Source organism: Pithys albifrons, chromosome 4, assembly GCF_047495875.1.
Source record: "Pithys albifrons albifrons isolate INPA30051 chromosome 4, PitAlb_v1, whole genome shotgun sequence".
NCBI classification, from domain to species: domain Eukaryota; kingdom Metazoa; phylum Chordata; class Aves; order Passeriformes; family Thamnophilidae; genus Pithys; species Pithys albifrons.
Window position 1 is genome coordinate 57,754,082 of NC_092461.1, and position 20,317 is coordinate 57,774,398.

The following is a 20,317-nucleotide window of genomic DNA, read 5'->3' on the forward strand; positions in this document are numbered from 1 at the left end:
CATTAGTACAATGCCAGGGTTAATGCACTGTGTGGAAACTGCTGGTTTTGTTAATATGGAGAGGAGGTTTTGAAGTAGGGTCCATCAGCAGCAGCCTGCAGTGCTGAATTTATCAGGTCCTTGGAAGAAGGCCCCACTGCAAGTAGCAGAGCTACACTAATTTGTGTGTAAACCACTAGAGCACTGACTGAGAATTTGGGCTAGTAGTGAACATGGGCTTGTGATAACATGCCATCATGTTTAAGTATTTTCTCTACTGTTATAAATAGTAAATGGGTTAGTGTTTTCTTCTGTACAGCCCAGCTGAGCTGCCACTTTATCTCCAGCCCAGTTTCTGTCCCCAGGCTTAGAGTATGGACAGAGGACATTCCTAACCCAGCTGACTATGGGTACTGCTGTTGTCCCTCACCTTCAGAATTACCTGTTCCAGATATTGGCTTGTTTGTGAGCACCTCTTTGAAGTTCAGAAAGATGAATTTTCCACAAATGTATTTGTTCTTGCAAATATGTAGCTCTCAAAATTGTGGAAAATGATTAGATGAAAAGTTTGAAAACTAGAGGCCCAGAGAGCTGTCTGGTGATGCTGGAGGAATATGAAAGCTGAAGCTGTATAAGCAAGACTTTACCTTCATGCCTGCTGGGCTCAGTTTTACCCACCTCCTGAAGTGAAGTTTGTGTCAGGTACACAGTACAGAGCATGTACAAATCCCTGCCAGAGGTTTCAGAGCAGGGGTGACACATGTTGGTTTGCAGTTTAATCCATGAAAAAGTGTGATTTTTGTGGTTTGTTGTGTTTTGGGTTGATTTTTTTGCCCTCCTTTTGTTTTAAAGATAGAGACATCTGTGTGCTATATGGGATGCAGAAGAATCTTCAGTTTGTGTGGAGGAAATCAGTTGCCTGTTTCTTGGGTTTGCTGTTTAACTGGGTTGAATTCGCCCTCTGCTCCTTTGCCCCTTTTCTCTGCATTCTTTCTAAAGCCAGGTGTGAATTCATTGCTGTTTTTTAAATCAGACTTTCAGCTTTGCTGTTTGAATGGACTCATCATGGACAAAACAAAGTGGGGTTTTTTGCTTGATTATCAAAGTGCTTTTTAGTTTAGCTTTTGTATGTGTGCACAAGTGTATTTTAACAGGCAGTTTGCAAAATGCAAATACCAGATTTGCTTGGTGGAGGAGAGAACTTGTAAGACATATTAGGAACTTGCACAGTAACCTAAGAGTAAAATGAAATGTTCCCTCTCAGACTGGTAATGATAATGTTATTTTTATAAATACTGGTAGTTATTAGAACAACTAGAACTCATCTTTTGATCTTGGAGCAGGATCCTGTTAGATTCGTAGTACAAACTCAGAACAAGCATGATCCTGCTCTACCCTCTTCTGCGAAGCAGAAAACACAGAAGGTATGAACGGATACTGATGAACTGTGAGGAACAGCTAAAGGGTGAGACGAGAGACTGATGAACACCAGCAGTTTAGCCATTATTATTAAGTAGATAAACTTAATTAATTTTTAAATTTCACCTGTCATTTGGTTTCTCATAGTTCTTGAGTGAAAACCTGCCTAGTGAAGTTGGTGTGGAAAATGCATACTAGACTTGGGATTTTTTTCTTCCATATGCAAAATCTAAAAGGTTTATACATAGTATGGATTACTGGAGAAAGGTCTAGGGGTGGTGAGATTGTAAGATGGTATTTTTTCTCCACTTTCACATAAAAATGAATGGGAGTAATTTGCTGAAGGCTTTTTATGCGATTTTTGTTGTTTGGACTCAAGCCAAACATAACCACTTTGCCCTTAAAAGGAGTTGTATTAGAAAACTGTAACTATGTAGGAATAAAGGTGAAGCCACTAACAGTTTTGATCCTTATTTGTTATACTTCTTTTAGTCTAAAATGAGTTCAGTTGCGACAGATCAGTTGGCAGCTTTCAGGTATGCAGTACATACAAGTGAATAAATACATGCTACTCACTCTTTATCAGAGAATGCTTGAGGAGGGAAGAGACCTCTGGAGATTATCTGATCCAACCGCCCAGCTCAAACAGGGTCACCTACAGCTGGTTGCCCAGGACCACGTCCAGATGGGTTTGGAATATCTCCAAGGAGGGACGGTTCCTGGCCTCTGTGGGCAACCTGTTCTGGTGCTTGGTCACCCTCTCAATGAGGAAGTGTTGCCTGATGTTCAGAGAGAACCCTTCTGTGTGAGTGTGTGACCATTGCCTCTGGTCCTGGCACTGGGCTCCATTGAGAAGAGTGCTCTGTGCACCCTCCATTTAGGTGTTTACAGACATTTGTAAGATTTCCTCTAAGCCCTCTCTTCTCCAGACGGAACAGTCCCAGCTCTCTGAGCCTTTCCTCATAGGAGAGATATTCCAGTCCCTTAATCATAGAATCATAGAACGGTTTGGGATAGAAAGGACCTTAAAGATCCCAGACTCCTGCCATGGGCAGAGATGCCACTCACTAGGCCAGGTTGTTCAGAGCACCAGCCAACCTGGCCTTGAAGATTTCCAGGAATGGGGCATCCAGCACTTCTCGGGCAGCCTGTTCCAGTGCTTCACCACCCTCTGAGTAAACAATTTCTTCCTAACATATAATCTCAACTTGCCCTCTTTGTGGTTTAAAACCATTGCCCCTTGTCCTGGTCAGTATTGCCCATATGAAAAATCCCTCTCCCTCCTCTTTATAAGTCCCCTTAAGATACTGGGAGGCTGCAGTGTGGTCTCCCAGAAGCACTCTCTTTTCCTGGTTGAAATCATCCTGGTGGCCTTTTGCTGCACTTTGCACACTATGTCCATGTCTCTCCTTGTATTTGGAATCCCAGAACTGAACCTGTCATTCAGGTGTGGCTTCTCCAGTGCCTAGTAGAGGTGCACTTGCCTCCACTTGCTGTCAATACTTTTTCTAACACAGCCCAGGACTTTTAGCTTTTTGCCACAAGGTCTCATTGCTGGCTCATATTCAACGTGGTGTCAACCAGGAGGCCAGGGCCTCTTCTACAAAGCTGTTTTCCAACTCCAGTATGTATTGGTGCCTGGCGTTATTCCTCCCCAGGTCCAGGACTTCACATTTCCTTTCTCAGGGTTGTATTCCTTGAAGTTCCTGTTGGCTCATTTCTCTAACCTGTTGAGTTCTCTTTGGGTAGCACCATGACTGTCTAGTGTATCAGCCACTCCTCCCTGTTTTGTGATCCCTTCCCAGGGATCAAGGTGAAGCTGACCAGCCTGTAGTTCCCTGGGTCTTCCTTGAAGATGCAAGTGTCATTTTTTTTCATCTGAAAACTAAATATTGAGAAAGTGCTTTTCATGGACTGGTAATTAACATTTGTAATGTGTCCTGTGACAAGTGCGGTTGCGGAAACCATCTGTGCCTTTCTTGATCCTGTGCTCTTCCAACTTTCTTCAGATCCAAGGTTACAGAGAAGCCTGAGTCCTGTAAATCAGATTTGAACCTGTGAGTCCTACTCTGTGTTTTCTCAGCTGCTTGATTATAAATTCCAGTATTACGAGAGCACCAGAGAGATCTCATTGGACTGCGAGATAAATCAGTGTCTCACAGATGGGAGCTTTGCTACTTGGGCAGCAAGGGAGCTGTCTGGTCCTTGCTGGTGTCTGCTCTGAAAATTGGTGTCTGCTTTTTTATTATTTTTCCCTTCCAAATAAGAACTCCCCTTGACTTTATAATACTTTCCAGTGATTTATTGAATTGCTTATTTCTAAAAATAGTGAACAGCTTGACTATTTCTGCAGCTTAAGGCCAGCCCAAAGACTACAGGACAGCAGGCTAAAAGAGAAACTCTTAATAAGTGTTTCTGTTTATTTACAGCAATTGAACAGGAAGTATGAGGTGAATGAAAAGAGCATTCATTGGCTCCTCTGGTGATCAGCTTCAATTTCACGAACTTGTGTTCGTGTTTTTCACTGTAGCGTGTTGCTGAACAGAGCCGGTAGGAATAAAATCCTGTTGCTGTTGCTGAACAATCTGTGGTGGGATCACTTTCGCTGCTCTGGCACCTTGCCAGACTTTCCAATCACAAATGATGATTGCAGTGACATTTGTCTCATTGTATTAAAAAGTACATGTGTGGGTGGTATTTGTTGTTTAACAACAAAACTAATGAAGACAGGAAACTGAACAACTTCTGTTGCTTGAACCTTGGATAAAAACACAGATCTTTTTATTTGTGTTTTTGTAAAACATAAAGAATGCCATTTCCATAAAATCCTGACCTAGCTGAAGTTGATGGAAATGTCTGGCTAATTTAATCAGATTTGGGATTTCAGCCCAATTATTTAATCACAAGTGTAAATCCATTAGTCTCCTAAAACCTTTTCACAGCCGTCCTAAAAATTTTTAAGTATTGCTTCAGACTATAGAAGACAGTTATGGTCACTGAACATGGAATCAGAGGGAAGGTAAAATGACTCAATAATTAGATACTGAAGCATGAAATTCTGTAGCTTATTGTTTTACCATCTTTAATGTATTTTTTAACATGGGGGATAAAAGGCTATTTGAACTTTAGATGGGCAGTGCTGTTATGATAACCAGTCATAAGACTGGATGGTTACTTAGATTTTATTTTCTGCTTCAGGTAAAGTGGCTGATGTCTACATCACACTGACTTAGAGAGCAAATTGTACAATCACCTTCTATAAACCGGACTTTATAAAGTTGGCAAGCTAAACATTTGGGCCATTTGATCTTTTATGTATATATGCATATCCCTTTGAAATGGGAGACAAAAACTATTTTTAGTCAGAAATGTTTTTTACCTGATATTTCTCAACAAATTCTTTAGTATTATTATGACTACTTTCTCAGAGGAGGAGGGAGGTGGTTGATCTTGAAGGTGTTTCTCTTTCCATGCTGGTAGGTCCACCAGCTGGAGTGGCAGCCTGACCAGGACAGAGTGCTTTGTGCCTTGACACTGGGTAAAACAGACAATGTTTGTAGATTTTATGTTTCATCAGTTCCAAAAAGGGTAAAATGTTCTTCTCTGTGTTCTTTTACGCCTCCTCCAGCCCCCAGCCACTCATTTGCAACCTTGTGCTTGTGCCAGAATTAGTTGTGTGCTTTTGAGGGCTACTGAAACAGTGGGAAATGTGCAGCAGGGAGTGAGATTATAGAATTGAGAGTACCTTTGTGAGCTGCTGCCATCCTTCTGATCCTAGACCACTAGCAAATGAAAAGAGGAACGAGTGGAGTTTCTTGTGCATCTTCAGCAATGGTCTTGAAAGGGTTTAAAGATACTTTATCTGCACATGAAATTTAGGAAGTAAAGGCCATGTTGATACACCTATCTATATGACAGTCCATACACAAGGCTGTATTAAACTACATAAGCTGTTGTGTACAACATCTTAATCTAGACAGAACCAAAATTAGGGGCAGCAAAAACAGTAGATGCTTTAATACTGCGTTCTAGGACCCTCTTTGTATCTCTTACAAGTAGGAAAAGTTGCCATTTCATCGAATATAGATGTTCATAGGCATATCATAGAAGATACTGTGACATAAGTTTTCAGTGCTTCAGCAAGTACAGTAAGAATATCTGGTTTGATGTCACTCACTAATTGCAGTTTGTAATTGCAGCTGGTAATGCAATAGAAATAAGAACAAAAAAGTTTAATTCAGCTTCCCTGCTACCCCAGAGGTGACCAGTATGCTTGGGTTTATCTCCAGTTCCAGTTTTTTTTAAACTTCCCCAGAGGTGACCAGCAAGACCCGTGTGTATCCTCTGTTCTCCTTCTCTGCTCCTTGGCCAGCCCAGGGCACACATTTCCAGGCCCTCTCCTGGCCTGTGAGTGGCCATAGTTTGCAGTGGCATCAGGCATTGCTCACACTGCTTTCACTGCAGGCGAGGTGAGGGGAACCCTGCTGCCTGGCAGGCACCCTTCCTTCCCACTTGCATGGCCAGGAGCATAGATCCCTGTGAGAAAAAAATAGGTGATAAGTGGTTTAGTTAATTTTAAATTCACCTTTTGTGAAAACCCTAATTGGGAAGGCAATTATGTCTGTCCATTCCTGGTCTGCAGGTCCTTTTTAAGGTGGTGGTGTACCAGGCACTCAATAGTGAGTGTGCTTAGCAAAGACTGAAGTGCAGCAACAGGATTGCTAAATAAGTAATGAACCTGTTTTTTGCAACTGTGATCCTCCATTTTCCTTGTGTTTAAAGCTTTCCAGGGTAGTGTCTTTCTTTTTTGGATGTTTACAGTCAGTGTGTTTCCAAAGCACTTCTATTTAAGAAAAGGAAAGCAGGGCCAAACCTGGGGCCCAATGTCCAGCTGAACCCAGGAGGCTGGATTTGCAGAGTGGGGACTGCAAGTCATCCTCTTGCATGCACAACATATCCAGAATACAGAACATGGAGTGTTTCTTTGAGACTTAAACATTGCAAGCAAATTTTGAAGAATCACACATTTAGTAACTAGTATTAAAATTTGGTAATAGTTACTAATTGATGTCTGATTATCTTAGAAGTTATGTACTTTTCTGTGATGAACTTGCAATATCTGTATGGGATAGGAAACGAAGCTGCCATACTTTCACATCTTCATCCCTTTGTTTATGTGGTAGAGAGAAAAAGGCTCAAATATGTTTGAATAGTTTTTGTTTAGACCTGAAAATGATGTATGGGAAGCACCATGGATTCCCAGTCTTCCTTGCCATCTCCCCTGTAATCATATTAAGACCTTTCTGTCAAGTTTTAGTAACATTTATGCTTCTTGTGCCAGCTAGTACAGAATTTCAGATGTCAAAAGATTTGTCCTTGTTCTGTTTGGAGTACAACAGGTATCCGGATGGATACTGTATTTCAAATGTGGAAGTGAAAGTTTCTGTTGTTCATGTGGGTGAATGCTCTGTAACTCAGAGCCATCTTAAAATGGTGCTGGGGTACATGATTGGCAAAGATGAGTTAGATTTAGCCACTGAAGTGCTGACATGCATGTGATGATGATGGGAGGGTATAAAGTTTTTGCTGACTCCAGTTCTTACTGCCCAACACCCTGTTGTGAATCCAGGCAACTTAAAATCACAGAATCATAGAATTGATTGGGTTGAAAAAGACCTCCGAGATCATCAAGGCCAACCCTTGGTCCAGCTCCAGTCCATTTACCAGATCATGGCACTCAATGCCACATCCAATCTCAGTTTAAAAACCTCCAGGGATGGTGAATCCACCACCTCTCTGGGCAGGCCATTCCAATGCCTGACTACTCTCTCTGGAAAGAATTTTTTTCTGATATCCAACTTAAATTTCCCCTGGCAGAGCTTAAGCCCGTGCCCCCTTGTCCTATTGCTGAGTGCCTGGGAGAAGAGACCAACCCCCACCTGGCTAGAACTTCCCTTCAGGTGGTATAGACAGTGATGAGGTCACCTCTGAGCCTCCTCTTCTCCAGGCTGAACAACCCCAGCTCCCTCAGCCTCTCCCCATAGGCCTTATGCTTAGATTTGTGTTTTAATATCTAGAAAATAAATTCTATGGATGGTTTTCTATATTCAGTCAAATGGTGAAGATAGGAACTTTGTCCTAGCCTGGTTGAAATGAATAGCGCATTACTGTACATTAATGTGTACTGTGTGTTGTAAAGAGCACTCATAGTGACCTTAAAATGCATTATCTTCTATATTGTTAAAGACCAGCAATTTGCAAATACTTAGAATGATTAGATTGACATGGTTTGTGTGTAATGAGCAACTGCTGGTGAAGCAAGTAATTAAATGCAAAATATACTCAAAAATGTAATAATACATTGAAATTCAGGGGAGATTATTTCTAAGCATCATTACGAGAATCTGTCTTATCTCTTTGTGTTCCAGTATGAATAGAGATTTCTGGCAAAATGGAAATTGTGTTCTTTCCTTCCTTCCAGTGAGGACACTGTTTTAGAATGCCAAAAATTAGATCCTTTTTACATAAAAAACTCTTTTACAGGAACTTGAAATACTGTATAGAGTAGTATGAATGAACCAAAACCTTTGTCCTCCCAGGGATTTAATTTAAATATTTTTTATTTGCATGTAATTTTGGTAGCAAGTTTGGTGTTCCTCATTTCTGCTTGTTGTGTTTGGCTGTCAACTTTACTCATGATTTCTTTCTCGTTGAGGAAAGTGGCAGATCTCTGTCCCTAGAACACAGCCTCGTTGTTCAGGCTGGCCTGAAAAGGGTCTTGCAGTTATTGCACTCTTTTTTTGGCTGAACAAATGTATGCCATGTTACATACACATTTCTCAGTATTGTTCCCATTAACACACTAGGCTGAAATATATTGATTCCTTCTTTGACTTCCCCCATTGAGCTGCATATTTGTTCTGTAATGGATTGAAAATGTTGCTAAAGCTTTCTTTAAAAAAAAAAGTAGTCCTGGTTCTTTTGTTTTCTTACCAGTTGGGAGTTTTATTGGCAGTCCCTAACACTTAGTGTGCTTACATCTATTTCAGAAAATGGAATGAGATGGTCACAGAGCCAGAATGGAGAAACTGTTTATAAAAAGCATCAGTTATACAGTGGGTTGCCTGGTGCTAAAACATCTTGTAGCTATTGGTGGTTTTTTAATTGGTGTTTAATCAAAAGAGTTTTTTGATGAAATTAGACCAACTGATTATGTAGTAAATCAGATGGAAATCAAAAATCCTCATTCTAAATTGCCTCCTTTAACAGCTACGTGATATTAATATTGTGCATAGGCCTAAGACTCACAATTAAATTAAAATTATTTTTATATTGTCAATGCAAGTATCCAGAATTGAAGCAGTGTGTTAGGTGATTGCTTTTGGGGTGTTGGGTTTTTTGGTGTTTTTCAATTAGCATGTTCCCCCCTCCCCTCTTTCCTGCCTCCACCAGTCTGGAAAGCAGCCAGTGTGGCTTGTGAGGCATCTTGTTGTTTTTGGAATGAAGTGACACTGAGGTTGAGTCCAGTTACAGTAGTGTGTACTAAAGGAAATACACCTTTATGAGTTGAGGGAGAAAAGGAAGTTTGTAGAAAAGTGGAAACATGGCAATGGCATCAAGACTATTAAGATAAGGCGGGATTTTTTTTTAAGCTGGTTTCCCAAAATGTATTCCCACTGGTATGGTTTTTTATAGGGAGTTTTGGATGCAGTCAAGTTTTGTACAGATGCTTCCCTCGCCCTCATAAAATAATTTTATAGAGTTTTGCAGGACTTCTATTACTGTTGTGGTAAAATGAGCTTTTCTATTTGTATGAACAAAATGTGATGGCACAAAGTAGGCCACAGTTGCAAGATTACTTAATTTTCCCAGGCCTTTAGGATTAAAACTGTACGTGGAGAGGACTTTCTCAGACATCTAAGCCCTTCCAGAATCCCAGTAGACAGAGTGAGGAGAAACCAAAGTTAGCCAGTGTTCCCCAGAAAGGGAAGGGAGCCTGCTGGGCTCTCCCCGCTGTCCTGCTGCCTGACAGCGTGGTGACAGCCTCTCTCTGCCGAGCCTGTTTGCTGCCCTGTTTGGCAGCAGGCAGATGCAACTACATGTGACCAATCTTCTTCAGCCGATGTAAACTGGCGTAGCTTCACTGAAGGTGCTGCATCGACTCCCAGGGTGGGCGGCAGTGCTGCTCAGTGGAGCGATGCTCTGCACTGAGCACCTGCCTTCTGCCTCTGTGCTTCTGGCACAGCCAGTGCCCACTGCCCGACTCCTCCCTGGGAAATCAGCCCCTGAGTTGTTTATAGAACAGGAGGCAAAGTAGGAATGGTATTGTCTTAGTTTGAGGGAGAAACCAAAATGTTTACCAAAAAACAGAGGAGAGGATTCCTCCACAATAATCACTCCTTATTAAATTTTCGAAAAAGGAACTTTAATTAGAAAATGGATATAAGAAGGATAACTGTTTTTAAGTACTATATATCTACATATATATGTAGATATATGTCTACATATATATGTAGATATAGATATAACTGTAAACAGAGCAGAGCAAACTACTCCCCCAGCACCAAAAGTAAAAACAAAAGAGAACAACCCCCAAAACAGTAGGTTCCTCCTGGAGCAGTTATATTTATGGACAGTGTCAGTGTCACACCTCGGCTGGCTGCAAGGTGAATTCTCAGTCTTTTCCCAGTGAGGCAGAGGCAAAGAGTGGACACTCACGTGGGCTCTCTCTCTCCTTGTCCTTTGTTCCAAATGAAGAAGGAAAGGCTGGGAGTGGAGGAGTGGTGATAAACTCCAGGAATCTCCTTGCAGTCTAAGTCGGTCCCCAGGAAAGAAAGTCGGTGCCCAGAGATGGAGCGGGGAAAGCAAAGAGCAGAGCCAGAAAAAAGAGCTCTCGCCAGCAAGCAGTGGCTCTTTTTTGTGCAGCTGCCCAAAGAAAAGCCCCAAAAGTCAAGCCAGCACACAGGGAAAAACCTCTCCTCAACCCCAGGTACTGGGATTCTGTTTTCTCACCTCCATCCCACCATTCAGATGGAATCTGAAAGTCATAAGCCATCCTTTGTCCTCAGTCCTGGCACTCCAACCCCTAATCTTTTGTGTTGGTAAGTTGAGAAAAATTCTCTGAGGGACTCCTCCCAACACCACCTTCCTGTGTTTGAACCTTTAACAGGTATGTGGTGTGGCAATTCTTTCAATAGTTTTTTGTATTTCCCTCTGTCTATGTAAACCATTACAAAGCCTGTTTAAAATTAGGTTTCTGCTCTTGGTGTGCCCACCTGAATCTACAGGTGTTGCACAAAAAAAAAAAAAAGGAAATTTGAAACAACACAGATGGGAGTCAGTTTTCACATTTGAAGATATATTTCCGTGTAGCTGGGTCACATAGAGACAAATGCTATTTTGGGGAGTTTAATACTTTCCATTGTATAGGAGACTTGGACATCTTAGTGCCTGTTAAAGGCTAGAGAACTATTTGAAAATAAATAACTTCAGTTTTTAAGCAGGAGTGCACCATAAGCAAGGGAAGATGTTACTGTCCAGTCAGGCTGTACTCAAGGGATGGCATACCTAGTCTGTCAAATCTAAGTCTCTGTGTTTGCATATAAATGTGATATGTCTACTTATCCTAGTGTTTGCTTATCCTTTGTCTAGGCAATTCAATGCCTGAGTTGTCTGTTTGATCAATATTTTTTTACTGTTCAAGGCAAAATCTAAGTTGAAATTTAACTGAAATTGAAGACTAAAGTTTGACTGCAGCGTCAGCATCTCACCAGGACATGCTTTTGGGCATAACAAAAATTGACTGGAGATAAGTTAGGGCCTAAACTACTGAAAGATTGCAGTCTGTACATCCTCTGTAAGGAATAAAAACCCATTTCTTTAAATTCCTCAAAATTTGTGTCAAACGTGCTTATTGTGGGCAGGACTTGCATTGCAACACATGGTCTTGACTGGGGCATGTGGAGTTCAGGACTAGCAATTTGATTATGGCAAGATACCATCAAATCAAAGTTTCTATAGGCAGGTTAAGGTGGTTACTGCAATGAAAAGTTATTAATATATATCTGAACGTGGCACTTAATGCCATGATCTAGTAATCAAAGTAGGGTTGGATTAAGGGTTGGATTTGATGATCTTGGAGGTCTCTTCCAACCCAACTGATTCTATGATTTTATCTTAAAATAGTAACAGTGGTAATCATTTAGCTGTCACATAGACAATTAAATTTTGTCATTTAATAATGATGAATCAAGCAAGAACTTTACCTTAAAAGTGAAACCCTCACCGCAATGTAAATATATACCATTGTCTTGACATCTTCAAAACAGAAATTGAAAGGCTTTCTTAATGAAGTTTTTACTTAGAAACCAAAGCAAGTAGTTGCTTTCAGGTTTTGCAGGGTGACTACAGGAGGAGTAAAGCCACATCAGACCCAGCTCTGTCATTGCCCTGTGCTTGAGCTCCAACAGGAATGTCGCTTCCAAGTGACAGTGTATCAGACGTGTCCCTGGCCCAACAGGGGTGGGAGGGAAGTTGTCAAAGGCAGGTGAGGGTAACTGCAGAGAGAAACAAGGTAGCTTTTAAAATTTGCATGTCGTTTATAACTCCTGTTTCTGTGACTGAACTTCCAAGTGATGTTGGTTGCCTGAGGCCAGGTTGCAAAGGACTCAGTCGAAAGTAAGCTGGAAGTTGCTAATGGCTTGAGAGTGGAAGTATATAGTGAATTGCATAAACCCAGGCTATTATAAAGTGGCTTATATGAGTGCTAATTCATTAAGTGTTTGAGAAAGACCTGAGTTTTTATCAGCAGTTGATGCTGGAGGCTAGAAGGTGGCAAATGCAGAGGTATGATGACAAGAAAAGCCAAACCATAAGGGAACAATGTAATCACAGAGTTCAAGAACAGCAAAGGAGAGAGAAATGTGAAGTATTGGAAGTAAGCTGAAATAAACTGGTGTCTGTTTGGACTAGACCTTCCACAGAATTCATGCTGAAATGTAAAGGGCTACCACAAAGCTCAAAGGGGTTAAAAGAATATGAAGGATCTATGAAAAAAAAAGTTACTGATAACATATGACAAAATAGTTAATTTATCTGGAAAAACATAGTGGAAATGTTCTATGTTAATCACTGAACTGTGAGTGCTGGTGAAACAGAGCTTGGAACCAGAAGGGTCCTGGTGATTAATCAATTTGTTTGCCAGAAAATGAGGCACCTGATCGTTCAAGTGACTGTGGCCCTCAGCACTCCCCACAGCAGTGTGTAGGTGGTTGTATTTCCAGCAAATGACTCGTACCCTTCCAGACAGGGCAGGTGTCTCAAATGGAAATGGCTTGCATAGACGTGGATGAATTAAATTAGAAAAACTGCCTGTGGAGTAGGAGAAAGCTACTGGCAAGTGCTCACCAAGGGAAACTCTTGGCTTTTTCTCATGATCATCTGCTTCTAAAGCAGAAAAGATTCTTTATATGCAGTCATTCTCAAGGGAAAGTTCAGAAGGAGGTTAATATTTCCAAATATCTTTTGAAAACAGAAGGGAGAGGAAGGGAGTTAGTCTAAGCATTGGATTTAGTCTTCTGTTTCTGGCCATCTAGCTGAAAGAATCTGAACTGCTTGGCAGCAGCTCTGCAACCTGAGCATTTGCTTCTGTGGTTTTTGTCCTTCCTCACTTACATATGCTGCATGGGGCTGGCTAGTAATTATGGCACATTAACATATGAAAACGAAGCTGTTATTTAATTGTGTTTGAACTGGATGTAAATAAATTTTATATGTAAGACTAGATTATCTGGTATCACAGTGCAAATATTCTGCTATTTATGTTTTAGGCTTCAGCTGTAGTTTAAACCTGCAACCCTATTTAGGTCTGTAAAGAAACCTCAGTAATGTATGACACTGTGTGTTTGCTAAAACTGAGTAAAATACTACAGTTTCATAAATTGGAGACTTCCAGGGTTGGATATTGGAACTTGGATATTTTCAGGCCATTTTTTTTTACTTTAATACGTCACTTCTAAGTCAATTTTGTAGGAGATAGAAGGCATCTCCACTTCTGGTAATATTCTCAGACTTTGAGAAGAGGGCTTATCATGAATCTAAGAAGTTCTTTAAAAATAATCATTAAATCAGAATTAAATTTATGATGTTTATATGTCTTCTCCTAATTCGATGTGCTCACAAACTGACTGTTTTGTCTTCCAGGCAGATTTTCCTGGTAATGTGTCATCTGTCAGTGTGTGAAGAACTGTAAAGTGACTAATTCTTTCTACTATTACATTCATAAAGTAACAATTCTTATTTTGTTTTTGAAGCAACTGCTAAAAGTCCTTTAGTGGAAGCACTAGAAACAACTAAATCATCAGTTCTAAGTATTTATGCCTTAACTACTTGACCAAACAAAACAAAACCACCTTGGCAAGTATGTGTTTCTTGTGATCTTAAAATTCTTTCAACCATTTTCGTACCTGCCAAGGTCTGAAATCTATAAACAGAGAGATTTGTGGAGAACAAATACATCTTTATGCATAAATATTTATATATATACATTGATTAATTTTTTTGTATGATGAAAAAGAGGAAAAAGGGCAGAAGAGTTGACATAGAAATTTCAGTTTATTGGTGCTATTACTATCTGAGGGCAATATGATGTGGATGTCTCCACTGTAAAGATCAGCAATAATTTACAAATATTTTAAAGTCCGGTTTGCCAGTTGTAGAAGTGCTTGGATCTCTCTGAGATAGTGTGTGTGGCACTACCTATGTGGAGGTGCCTCTGCTGGAGGCAGGACAAGCTGCCATTTTGTTGGGCCATATTTTGCTTGGCTGTTTGAGTTGGGTAGAAGGATTGTCTGCCAGATAGGTCTGCCTTTGTGAAGCTGGGGAAGTGCAGCTGTCCAGGGAATGGCATTTCAGAGGGAAGTCCGGGTCCTGTGCTTTGTTTTGTGTGCTGGAAAGATGGAGTGGCTTGGTCCTGATGGATTTATGGGCTCTTCACTGCAGCCCTGCAATAGTGTGCTTTAGAAGCACCAACACATTCTATTCCAGAGAGGTAGCAGTTTTGCTAAGATACCTGTTTTCTTAGGCAGTCTTTGCTTATGGGAAGCAGCAGACTTGAAGATGTGGGAAGTGCTGACAGGCAAAGAGACAACCTGACGCTGCTCCTGTGTGTATCCATGCTCCTTGATTTTGGACAGGCTCCTTACCGAGATCCTGCTGGTATCCCCTTTGCCCTCTGGCATCTGAGTGGGATCATAGCGAAGTATTTTCCTGCTCCCGGAGAAACTCTCACTTACTGTTAAGTAGCTCTGAGAGGCACAGTAGTTTCTTGGTTGCCTTTTATGTGGATAAATTCTGACTTCCTTTCTGGAAGGGCCGCTAGGATTTCTTTTCCATAGTTACGCAGCACAAATGTGTGTACATTAAAGATATGGTGTATGTAATGTGGTTTCAGACATTCTAATTCAAATGCTGATTCAAATACCTTTTTCATTTAACATTAAGCAGTAACTGATTGCTTTAGCAAATGGACTAGCATTGCTTGTTTTCCTGGATAGTCTTCAGCAGTGTTGAGAAATTAATGGCAGTGTCAGAATTTATGAAGGGCAAAGAAATGGTATTCACTAATTCAAAGAACTAATTAGAAGTAAATGCCTTTGGGTGTTGGGTTCCCTTCCCCCCATACATTTTAGGAGAATTAGAGGAAAATTTAATAATTGCTTTCAATTTTTCAGGCAGCCAGCATCAAGCGTGAAATGACCTTCCCTGCATCTCAACAGGAGGATGTAAGAAGTGACATCAGTCAAAAACTGCCAGACCAACAGTTTCTCCTGTTTACCACAAAGGAGGAAGATTTAAAAACAGCAGAGACCAAAAAACTAAATAGAGCTCATGAGTATGAAAAGGAAAACACTCGTTCTGTTTGTCTTCTGGAACAGAAGCGCAAGGTTGTTTCTTCAAATATTGATGTGCCTCCAGCAAGGTAAGGAGAGTTGGGGTTTTTTGGTGTATTTTGTTTTAAGCTTTCTTCCCATTTTTCTTTGCCTTTTTTTAATTGGATATTAGGTGCAAGTTTCGTAAATAGCACCATGAACTGCTAAGACCAGTATTAGTGCCCAAACAGTCCCAAGTCAGTCATAACTCCCCTATGTGAGACATCTGCTAGAAGATTAAAGACACTAGGAGCAGAAACTGAGACCACCTGCAGAATAGGACTTTGTATTTCTTTTGTAATGTTTTTGCTTTTAGAATGTGGTACAGCTGAGGTACTTGCAGAACAGGATGTGTCTTAGAAGGAAGAGTTGTTGACCCAGCTTCACCCTGAGAAGTAATCTTCTAAATTAGTCACAGAAATATCTTACCTGTTAGCAATCCGTTTTTAAAAATACTTTTACTGTCATACTTGTAAGCACTTTATACTCATGGGAATGTCAGTGCATAGTGAGGATGTGATATTTTATCTTATGTTATATCCCTCTGTGGGTACACATCTGGGTCATACTGTGGTCTAAGTAATGAGTTCAAAGAAAACTGTGGTGAGGAAAGACCAATGCAGGGAAATCCATTTTGTACAAAAAATGGATTTTGGTATTGCATTTTTATTCCTTTAAGTTCTTAATTAATTCCTTGAGGATCTGTTGTAATTGCACATAAATGTGTCTTCAGTATTTGCATCTGTAGAGTTACACTTTTGAAAATAAGCTATATATAGTGAATTATTTTGAGAAAAATAATTGTTCTTGCCTGACAGACACTATAGCAGGAAATTCGAGGTTTATTTGTCTGGGGTTTTTTTCTCACATTTAAGTGGAATAATAGTAAGAGAAAAGGATAATCTGGAGAAACTGAGAATTTAATACTGGCTAGTGATTTAAAGAGAAGGGCCTTCAGCAATACAGTCTTGTACCTTGAACTTCTCAGAACTTACTGCTTTGTAATGGAAAGGGAATCACTCCTTTAGAAAATGCTCAACATTAATATACAAGAAACATACCCAGTAATGATGAACAGAATCTCTTCTATCATTGGTGGAAAACTGACAACAAACTGGATAATCTCTTGCAAGATGACAGGTGCTTCTTATGTTTGCTCATGATTTCCTTTTGGCATCAGTCTATGCAAAGATTTTTTCTTAACCTGCCTGGTAGCTTCACTTGCACATAATATTTAGTGAAAGACCTTTCAATTTTATAGTGCCATTTAAAAAATTTATAGTCAAAATGAATGTTTAGTTGTTTTTCAGTTTGTTGCTTTCTAAAAGAAAACATAAACCAGCAGGTTCTGCCACTTCATCCAGAACAGGATGACTGCTGTTTTCCTCTGGCTCTCATAGATGGCACTTGTGGAAACCACGGAGCTGATGAGAATTTCGACAAGATTTTCCCCCAGTGAATATCTAGTAAAAAGCTATGCATTAAAAATTGAAAATGTTAGGATAGTTATTTGAGATTTTCACCATTAATCAACCCTGTAATGTCTGAATGCCCTTCTCTTTCACCCTTTTTGTCTCAAAGCAAATAGGATCACCAGAAAATTTAGATCAGGAGGGACCTCAGGAAGTCACCTAAGCCAACCTCCTACTCAAACCATCTGTTAGCATTTACTTTTAACAGTTCAGACAGATAAGGTACAAGATTTAAGTGTATTTTTATGTGACTTCATGCAGATAATGCACCTGAAGTAGTAGTCAAGCTCCCATTTCCTATAGCTGCAAGATCATCCTTCCTTGGAAGGACGGGTATTTTTTCCCCAATGAGCTGGAAAAGAGGATGAATAGATATCTTTAATGCCTTCTTAAGACTAATTGTGATAGTAATTGTGAACACCGGCTACTTTAGATGGTGGGAAATAAGTTCATTTGCAAAGGTGTCTTCTAAGGTTGTTTTTTGTTTCTGTATTTTGTGTGGGACATAAAAATTACCACATTATGTTGTTTCATGTTTTCAGACATGCAAGTTGAGCTCCAGCATTAGCAGGATTAGAGAGTGAAATAGAAAACAAACCTGGAGTCTAAACTCAATAGCATAATGTTCATACCAACGCTCAGATTAGCTCAGTTGGTTAAAACTTGGTTGTAATAATGCCAAGGTCATGGGTTCAATCCCCTATGTAGGCCATTGACTTAAGAGTTGGACTCGATGATCCTTGTGGGTCCCTTCCAACTCAGAATAGTCTGTGATTCTGTGAACTCTATAATAAGCATTTTGGTCATTCTTGCTACATTTTTGCAGTGAAGGTCAAGTTTCGCTTTTAAGCTGAGGTGAGTTTTTGGGCCATTTGTCCACAACAGACAGGAAGAACACTTCAACCTTTGCTTGGAGATCTTGCTAAATATTTGTTGTAATGAAGGGAGTGCCCACTCTGTCTTCCTGTGCAGCACAGTTTGATCTCTTAAGTCAAATTCTCCAAGAAGAGCCCATGCATTTGAAGTTCTCTTGCCTCCTTTTGGGCCCTTTACAGTGTTCTGATTAGGACTGTGCTGATAGTGTTGCACATTCCTCAGAGTTACTCAGATTTACTCCCTCCCTTTGCTTCCTGGCAGGACTTGTTGCATTGACTCTTCTCCCTTCTGATGGGAACATCCAACCACCTTTGCAGATTCATTATACTCAGTTGTGGAAGGTCATCTTGAATGAATCAGATGATGTTTAGAAAAGAATGGGAGAAATAAAGTCATTAATATAGTCTTCAGTTTCTTACTGTTACATACACCCTCTTCATGAAAACAAATTATGCTATCATTTTGAAGTAGAAAAATGCTATGAAAATGAAGCTTGCCATTTACTTTGTTTTAAAACTTTAGTGGAGCTGAGAGTGTTACCCTTTTCACTTCATATGCTGAAGTAAAGGGTAACATTAAATTTTGTAGTGTCCCACTAAACCCAAGAAAATATTTAAATGATTTTGAGACATAAGTTTATCAAACTGCAGATTCCTTATTACCAGTTCAGAAAACACCAGCATAATAAATGTTTATTTGAGCCATTGAGTTACAGGGCTTTCATTGCTGCTTACAGACTCTGAAATTTTAGAAAAGCAAAAATATCTTAGCTGAGTCCTGTGTTTTAGGGGAATGGTAGTTGGATGTGCTGAAATTACAGGAGATGGGACTGCAGAGCAGTTGGCTGTCTGATGTGCCTGTGCGGGAGAATGGGAGACCAGTGGTAAAAATGGACACTTTGGAGTTTTGGTTTCTAATGATATTGGGAGAGAAGGGGTCTATCCATACTAATGAACAGCTCAACAGTTACATTCTTACCTGGAGTTTGGCAGGTGGGGTTTCAGGTTCCTCTGCTGTAGAAAGGAGGTGTCTTACAATCAAAATCATGACATATTCAAGGTGTTTCGTAGGGCAGCTCTTTAAAGTAATAGTGTCAGACTAAGTGCAGCAGAACTGAAATAAATATTTTATTGCATGCAGGAGAATTTTAATATTGAAATTAAATTACATTTTTACGTTCATTGTTTCTATTTCCTATTTCATCTTGCAAAAATATTGCAGACCTTTCTCTCTATGTTGTGTGCTCTACTGGAAGTATCTTTCAGATAAAAATAGGAGGAAACTGACGTTTTCTGAAAGATTTTTATGTTTGCAATGTAAAAATGAAATGACAGGTTGACAGCATTAAGTCTTTCCCTTTTCGGATTTCTTCATTTGGTCATTTTGAACAAAATTTATATAAGCTAAATAGCTTTCCTACTTTGAAACTCAGATAAGCATAAATGAAACCGTTCAGCTTGAGTAAATGAATTATTTGATATAATAAGGAAATTTGAATTCCTTACTTTCCCTTTAAAGTGTAAATTTATTGGTGGTTTTGATGCATGAGGGACTGCAGTCTTTGGGAAAGGGTCTGATCACTCGACTGTGAACTGCAATTATCTATGAGAATTGAGATTTTATCTCTAGAACAGAGGAAAATAGGCTTTAGGTTCAAACAGGAGCAATGAAACACAGCCAGATCCATGGATCTTAGTAGTGAAAGGTCATTTTGTAAAGAGAGAGCGGTGTCACCGAGGGACTAATCACCTTGTTTGGTGGGCAGAAACAAGCCTAGGTCCAGTAGCGTTTCAGGACAGCTACACCTGTAGAGGTCAGATGTAATCAGAGATCATGTTCCCAGTAGGCAGCAGTGTGGAAGTTAACAGAACTTTCTTGCTTATTTGTATTTTCGCCAGTTGCTTATCAACATGCAGACTTAGTTTCAAAGCAAGTCAATAAGAAAGACCTAAAAAAGCCTGGACTGCTGATACTGTGTGAGGGTGTGAGAAGGGACCCAGTGCAGGCCAGGTACATGGGGAATGACTTCTGCCTCTCAGAGAAATGAGCATGGAAGGGCAAGCGATGGAGAACAAGGGATGAAGTTACCTGTTTTAAGTAAAATGTGAGCATAAATATCTGGAAGTGAGGATAATACATTCATGAAGTGGTGCCCTTTTAGGTGTCCCAGAAGGAAGTAGGCAGGCATCTCTTCTACCCCTCTGATGGGAGGGAACGTTTGAATAGTTTTGCTTTTGTTAACCTTTTGCTAGATAACCTCAACATACAGTGAAATTTGGGCTACCACATCGTTCTTCTTTTCTCCAGTCTTGTTGTACTCTGTTGTATCTGAAAGAAAGAACAAAAGATAAACTTTCTAACTACCTTTTTCTACATTGTTTTTGCTCCTAAAGGACAAACCAAAAATAAACCTCAGCTATAGGCGGAGCCCCTTATACCGAGCTGGGCTGTGGACTGACGGTCAGAAGAGCTCAGCCACAGCAGACATCAGAAGGCTTGATCAGAAGGCTTACATCTTAGGGAGTTGTATTCAAGATAGATTAACAGACAGCTCTTCACAGCACATAGTAGAAGAAGTTAGTTCCTAGAAGTTCCTATTACATCAGTAGATCTACATCTGACTAGCTCTCACGCAGTAATGTC

At 40.1% G+C, this 20,317-nt stretch overlaps 1 protein-coding gene across 1 annotated transcript in view; it reads left to right on the forward strand.

Annotated features, from left to right (window-relative positions):
- Nucleotides 1–20,317, forward strand: part of ZNF704 (zinc finger protein 704) — a 91,096-nt gene that overhangs the window by 3,531 nt on the left and 67,248 nt on the right. Inside the window, exon 2 of the mRNA XM_071554292.1 lies at nt 15,129–15,376. Coding sequence (XP_071410393.1) covers nt 15,129–15,376 — 248 coding nt within the window. The remainder of the gene's footprint in view (nt 1–15,128; nt 15,377–20,317) is intronic.